Genomic DNA, 7,377 nt, shown 5'->3' with positions numbered 1-7,377 from the left:
ACGACAGAGAAGCGACCAAGCAGCTTTTTGTTTACATTCAACATAGCGGCTACAGAACGCCACAGCAGCGCAGCAAACCCGTTGATGCCGCTGTCACTGCTACGTCACCCGGATCATTAGTCTGATTGGTTGAAACTTTCCAGCTGTGTACAGAGTCATTTGAACTATGCCCGTTGGTCATGTCTCTTGTGCAGAGAAAATACAGATCACACTCCCCAGACCAATGCTCAATGTCAAATCTATTGAGCTTGGCTTGGTCTGGTGATAGCCAGACTAACAACATTCTGCAAGCCTGAACTTATGCCAAGTTTACGTGTTCTATATTTCTCCTCTCCAGCTCCCCGACCACAACGGCGCACCAATGACAAAACACCATCTAGGCCAAAAAGGCCAAGAACAGCAGGTGACCTTCCTTGACTGGCTGTGTGGTTTCTGTCTGTTAACTATTTTTGTCCTGGCTTCTTATGTGGGAATCAGTAATAGATAACCTGCACAGTGTCATGTCCGCCCACTAGCCCACATGTTGCTAATGTTTTATCATTCTGCAAACCATGCTGATTTGATTTGGAAGTCTCAGTTGGAAGGTGTTTGGTGACTGTTTAAGGCACCCATTGGGTTTCACTCATGTCAGTTCTTCAAACTTATGTTATTGCTATGAGATGATACAGTGTAGTTTTTTTCAACTCTTGCAGGACGATCAAAAACCAAAGTGGCTGAGCCAACTGTCACTCAAGGTAAGTTTTTTTATGTTCCTGCTGTAAAATGATGCAATTTGTAGAGGAACACATTTTTTTTTAGCATTTAAAGAGGCAATAGGAAAAATTAGTCTGCCTCGAATGGGAAAATTCAAGTTGCTGTTATTACAGGAATGAGACAGGTTTGATCAGTATTGCTGCAGATATATCAATCAATGACATACTAAATGTCAGCTACCACTGCACGGTAAAATGGTGAATGTAATAGGTTGCATGCAGCTGTAACGTTAAAGAAAATGTTTTAAACTGACCAAAAAACCCAAACATTTTACACTTGATGATATTAAATATAGAAATAACATTTTACAGACAAACCATGAACATTAGACTCATGGGTTAAAGGGATGTTGGTTGGCTATGCATGACATGGTTCATTCATGGTAATGGAATGCACATCAAGGAACAGGAAGTTTATTTTTGAAGTCAGTTAAGAAGTCACACTGATGAACCAAAAGAAGAACTCTCACCTCACCAGACTTCCTGCAGATCCGTTTGGTGCTTTTTGAATGTCTGATTTTGTTCTCAGTGTCATGAAAACTTGTGTCATTCCAGATGAGATGTTGATAGCTACTTGCTGTTAAGCCCAGTGCAATTAGTTTTCTACCGTTGAGCGCCAAGCTTTTGTTTTCAAGTCTCTCAAGTCTGCTAAAATGAAAGTCTCAGTCGTGACACACATCTTTAATCTGTTCTAAATTCTTGTTATTAACTTGGAAGCTAAACTATCAATTTGTTTTCTTGTCAACCCTTGTTTTTGATACGCTCAAGGTTAACACATCCTGTTGGAAGGAAAAGATAAGGATGTTTTGCTCTGCTTCCTTCGCAGGCACAGACCAAGGATCAGAGAGGAGTTTAGCAGAGTCCGTGGGCCTCTCCCCCACTCAACCAATCCTTCATATCCATCCCTCCATTCAGTTTATCACCATCCCAGACTCTCCAGCGTATCAGGTGGTTCAGGCACTGAGGCTCTCTCCTCCAGTTATTGGACTACCACTCCCCAACACACCTGCTACACCTACGTTCATATTGGGTGAGTTAATTTACATATATTCATACAATGTTGATTGTGTAGAGGAACACCTAAAGACTCAGATGATGCCGTTTTATTTGCCTTAAAAACTGGATCATCAAGCTTCTTTTAAGACGTGTAGCCTAAATAGAGCTGTAATTACCAACCACGGACCTATACCAAATATTCTGTTTGAATGAAACAAGTTGTCTGCCAGCAATTTTTTAGATTCTACTTAGTCTTGCTTTGCCAGACCTTTCTCCACAGCGCAGCGTTGGAGGGTCTGGCTAGTCCACACAGCATTCAGGGATGGGAGAAAAACGTGCAGTGGTTAATTGGCATTTCTTTAAACCAATCACAATTGGCATGGGCGGCGCTAAGCTCCACACAGAGCCACGGTGCCGCTGCAAAACAGCCTCGGGAAGGAACTTGTTTTGGTGGAACGTGTGTACGTTCTAAAGTTGTTTTAGTCGTGTGAGAGAAAACTCAGATTGGACCGAGTCTAGCTAGCTGTCTGGATTTACCCTGCAGAGATCTGAAGAGAAGTTAACCATAGTCCTCAGAAATCAACTTGAGTTTAGAATGCCAACACAAAGAAAGCTGAAGGTAAAGAAAAGAGGTGCATCCGGTGGAATTTCTGGCAGCACCGGAGCAATCCTCGAAGTAGAACGTTGTGGTAATAGCCTATATTCGTCTAGATCTTTTTTTTGACAACATTTTTGCTTAGTGATAATTATTCTGCATTTGGGTTGATTAACTATGTAACGAGATAGACTGAAACTACTCTGTAGGGAGGATGGAGGAGTTTGCTTTGACCCAATTCCAGGCTACAGAACTTATCCAGGGCTCATTCATTGGTTATCTTTGTTTTAAAGCCTTAAGGCTTTCCCCCAGAAGTAGTGGAAAAATTTAAAATTTGGCGACTGCTCGTGCTTGTATTAAAAAAAGGACACTGACAAACATGCACGCCAATCTGACAGATTAGATAGAATAATAATAAACTTCCAAGAGGATTTGACATTTGTTGTAAATCTAATTCCATATCCTGAACTCCCTATCTATGCCTGTGTTTTTATTTTTATGTTTTCAAATGTTCTTTTCCAATTTGCTTCTGTCTATTTAATTTGAGTTTCATTGTGTTAAATGTGTTAAATTCCTCTTTTAATATTTCATTTATTCTGTGCACTGCATGTAAAGCCCTTTGTGTATGAAACGTGTTAAACATATTACCTTGCCTTTCCCCCTCATGCATGTCTGTTTATTGCGCATACTGTATCCACAGAACATACTCTTACCTCTATTTCTAATATAGTTCCTGCTGCCTCACCACCCTTCCAACGCCAACTGCCACCCCTCTCCCCAAGTGAGTAAAAAAGTATTTAAACTGGAATGTGCGTGCGTGCATGCTTGCGTGTGTGTCTGCCAGTCTCTACTTCATGTGCATGAATGCAAAGATCTAATTCAGTGGTGTGTGGTTTATAGCTTCAGCTCACAGTTTTAGCACTGCCTTTTAAGAAACAACCTGGAAAACACTCTCTGCTAACTGCTGTATGTGTGAATGCAGGCCCTTAATTGTTCTTCTCTTGTGTTTGTAGTGGGCGGTACAGTAGCACCAGTCCAAATGAGTTCATCCCCGCCAGGATCTCTGTCAGACACCGCAAGTAAAGCCATGTCTCACCCTTGTGCCTCACCCCCCAGCAGTGGTGAGTACCATTATCCATCTGATTTCTTTCTCCTTGTGTGTAAATCACCTTGTAATGTTATTGCCACGTAACTAATATCTCAACGTGTTGCATTTCAGACGTGTCTATATGTAAGGAATCCCCTCTTCCTCCGTCTCCCACTGTCCTTGATATTCCATGTAAGTTAGCCCATGCTTTTATTGCCCTCTGCTGCTTTGGTGTAAAATAAAATGTGAAAGTAAAAATTATGTTAAGTGAAGTAGCAAGGTTGGAACTAAGTTGTGTTTTTTTTTTCAGCGGTTGTAAAGGACTACATTCAGGAAGCCAAAGCACACATGAGTCAAATATGCCAGGATATGGAGTCAGACCTTGGCCTGGATTCTCATTATGTGGATGTGCAACTGAGCAAGAGAGAGATTCTTCGCTCTGGAAAAAACACAAACAAAGACCTGGACAAGGAGCTGGTCATCATGGGAGATACAGATCGTCAAAAAAGCTTGTTGGGGCAGAGTCATGTAAGAGTTTCCCTTAAGTTGGATTTAAACATATATAAACGGTTATCTTGTGCTTTTTGAACACAGCCAAATCAAATAATATGATGAGTATGAGTATTTTGATTTGTTTATATGATGAGGGAAACAAAAACATTGTTTGAAATCAACTATATGTTGGTCTTTTTCCACTCAGATCTTTGAAGGCTCAAATGGCGACAAACCCAGACGCTACATAATGCTACTTGGCAATGCTGGGATGGGAAAGACCACCCTGATCAGGAAACTGTGTCTCGACTGGTCCAGAGACAGCATCCCACAGTTTGATTTTGTCTTCTCTTTAGACGGCAAAGCACTGTCTTTAACGGAGTCGAACTGTAGCCTTCAGACCCTCCTATTAAACCTTTCTTCCTTTGCCCCTACCTGCATGAACCCAGACGCAGCGTACGGCCAAATCCTTGCAGACCCTAAGCGTGTGCTCATCATTTTTGATGGGTTTGGCGAGTTGAGGGACTATGAAATTCTTCTCCAGACTTTGGAAAAAGACTTGACATCTTCATTGCAGAAAGACAATAAAGCCCAGATATACACAGTAAGACAGTTATACTCTGCCATTCTTCAGAGGGTCCTCCTTCCAGGTTGCACTCTTCTGCTCTCCACTCGACCAAGAGGCACCGCCAGCCAGCTTCTCCGGAGGACAGACAGCCTTTTGGAGGTTTGTGGCTTCACCCCCACAGACATAGAGATATATTTGTCCCGGTACTTCACTGACCCCGGCCTCAGTGCATCTGCTTTGGACTCCTTAAAAAACTGCAGCTATCTACATCGCCTCTGCTGGAACCCTGGACTGTGTCGGTTGGTCTGCTTGGTTTTAGAACAATGCAAAGGTTTAGAGGTCCTACCGAGAACTTTGACCGGGCTCTGCCATCAAGTGCTTCGTCTGAAAATGGAAAAAGACAGCAGGAACACACACTCGCAGGCTGATGCTCAATCCGAAATAGCTGTGCAATCAGTAGAAAAAACCCAGACACAAATCTCAAGTAGTTCTCAAGTTACAAGGGGTACTAAAAACACCCCGAAGAAGTCTAGAGCAGAGGTTCGCACTCGCTCTCGCAGCCGAAGAGCGAGGCGGTCAAAAAAACAGGAGAAAGAGGAAGATGACATTGATGGAGAGGGGTTGCAGAGTGTTGTCGGGGAAGTAGATAGAACAGAGGACAGAGAGTTGCTGTCCCAGCTGAGTTCTTTGGCCTGGGATGGGGTCAAAGCAAACTCCTCCATCCTCCCCACAGGACAGACTGTATCTCCCAAACTTAAGGCATTCGGCCACAGGACAGGGCTCTTCGTCTCTTACCATCTGAGGACAAGGCAGGTTGTCTCAAGTGGCGAGAGAGAGGAAGGAGGAAGAGAGGACAGAGAAGAAATGGGAACAGGAGAGGATGGAGAAAAGAGGGGAAACAAGGGGAGGACGGACACTGAAAACGCAGATGCCAGTGATAAACACATCCTGTTTTGGGCCAACCCTTTTCTTCAGAGTTACCTGGCTGGGCTCCATTTGTCTCTGTCAAGGTAAAAGTTGTCTTGGTTCATCAGAATAAAAATGCCTTCTTCAGTGCTGTGATTAGGATTAGATAGATAAAAAAGATCAAATGAGAAGTGGTTGCTTTGATGAATTAGTGACTTGACCGTGTTAAAGCTGCTTGTGTAAGAATTACTCCAATCTAGCGGTGAAATTGTTTATGCTTTTTAACGGCCAAACCCAAAATTAGCTCTTAGTATTTCCATCGTTTACACGCAGCTGCTCTAGTCACTCCAATATTAGCTTTGGTCTTGTTGCTTTTCCTGTTACATTGTCGATTTAATTCTTTTTTTCGCTTCTTGGCGACTCCGTTACACGTCCTCGAGAATAGGCGTGATCCTCCATCTTCAACAGCCTTTCAAATTTGCTGGAAGTTGCGAGCAATCTCCCCCTAGCATTCGTCACGGTGCCACTGAGTGTAAAACCGTGAAAGGTAGAGGTATGTCCCTCTTTGGCTAATGTATTTTAAAGATGGACGCGCAACATTTACCGCCATTCAAGCAACTCGCTTGTATGTATTCTGAATGATTCTGAATGGCAGATTACATGCATGCGAGAATACTTGATTAGTTGGTGGAAGTAATTACAAATGAATGAGCAAATATTTGTGAAAGAACAAAGATGTTTTTGCCAAGAATCAACTCAAGAAATTACACAATGTAGGTTTAAGCTTTTATTCTGGCATAGTATCTTCTTCTTCTTCCATCTCCTTGATTGAAAATGAAAGTGCATATCCCTTTCCACTCCCGGCCTTTTTTCTCTTTTACTTTCAGTTCCCCCACTCTTTCTGTATTTCCCTGACTCTTTATCACTTTCTGTTTCCCCAGGACTGTAACAGACCGGGCTTTCCTCCAGACCCTCCCTTTCCAGTCAGGCCAGAAGGGACGTCGGCGACCACAAAGGGAAGAGCTCGAGCTCACTCAGCGATTTGCCGTTGGGCTTCTGTTCCACAACAGGACAGAGCTGCAGCGGCTTCACTCATACACAGAGACAGCCTTCAGAGATATGGTGGCCGCCAAGCAGGCTTTAGTAACAAAACACCTTGAGGGTCTTTCCCATGGTGACTTGAACCCGGCCCAGGTCCTGGAGGCATGTCACTATGTTTATGAGGTGAGTTCCACACATGGTGATGGCAGCAGAAACAGTGGCAGCACGCGATTAGTTGCTCACCTGGCAGCAAATCTCCCAGAAGTCCTGACATTTCATGGAGTTCCACTCAAGCCATCGGACGTGTTCGCTGTGCAGAACGTTCTTGAAAGGGGTGGAACTAAAGGTAGACGGTTCTGTTTGGATCTGGAGGATTCTGGGATACAGATTGCGGGACTCAGATCCCTGGTGGGGCTCAACAACATCAACACATACAGGTAAATGTTACAATTGACAGCTAAAAAAGCTGCTTGGTATCGATTGGGGTTGTTCCCCAAACAACAATCAATGGTCCAATCTTAGCTTAGCAACCCTAATAAGGGCAGGTCTGTCAAATTTTGGATTTTTCCACAATCCAGTATAGTAGCACATAACTAACTACATTATAATTGTTATATCATTCAAATAGCGCTAGACAATTTATTCCTTCATCACTGCCTGATGATATTCTATTGATACCAATGTCAACCATTGGGTGTCTTCTAGGGCATGCATTGCAGATGTCATCACCTTATGGGAGCAGTTAGAGCAGAGTGGCGAAGAAGGGCTCCTACAAGGGACGGTGTCCAAATTCAAGATCCACCCTCTGAAGGCCACACAGGTGTGTCACATAGAGCACTTGGCAAAGCTGGTGAACATACATACGCACAAGAAGCTGCCGGACAGGTAAAACACTACACACACACGCACACACACACACACACACACACACAACAAACAC

The 7,377-nt window shown here is 43.4% G+C and overlaps 1 protein-coding gene across 2 annotated transcripts in view; it reads left to right on the top strand.

Moving 5' to 3' along the window:
• ciita (class II, major histocompatibility complex, transactivator) overlaps positions 1-7,377 on the top strand; it is a 22,326-nt gene that overhangs the window by 12,609 nt on the left and 2,340 nt on the right. The window contains exons 6-15 of one of the 2 annotated variants that reach the window (XM_032537652.1): positions 338-403; positions 693-734; positions 1,579-1,782; positions 3,074-3,124; positions 3,357-3,461; positions 3,563-3,622; positions 3,741-3,958; positions 4,131-5,500; positions 6,338-6,874; positions 7,143-7,322. In XM_032537652.1, coding sequence (XP_032393543.1) covers positions 338-403; positions 693-734; positions 1,579-1,782; positions 3,074-3,124; positions 3,357-3,461; positions 3,563-3,622; positions 3,741-3,958; positions 4,131-5,500; positions 6,338-6,874; positions 7,143-7,322 — 2,833 coding nt within the window. Of the gene's footprint in view, positions 1-337; positions 404-692; positions 735-1,578; positions 1,783-3,073; positions 3,125-3,356; positions 3,465-3,562; positions 3,623-3,740; positions 3,959-4,130; positions 5,501-6,337; positions 6,875-7,142; positions 7,323-7,377 lie in introns of both variants that reach the window. The other variant, XM_032537651.1, reaches the window with a different exon arrangement.

This window comes from Etheostoma spectabile, chromosome 15, assembly GCF_008692095.1.
Source record: "Etheostoma spectabile isolate EspeVRDwgs_2016 chromosome 15, UIUC_Espe_1.0, whole genome shotgun sequence".
Taxonomy (NCBI): Eukaryota; Metazoa; Chordata; class Actinopteri; order Perciformes; family Percidae; genus Etheostoma; species Etheostoma spectabile.
The sequence above is the reverse complement of the archived record's forward strand: the minus strand, read 5'-3'. Positions and strand labels throughout refer to the sequence as shown.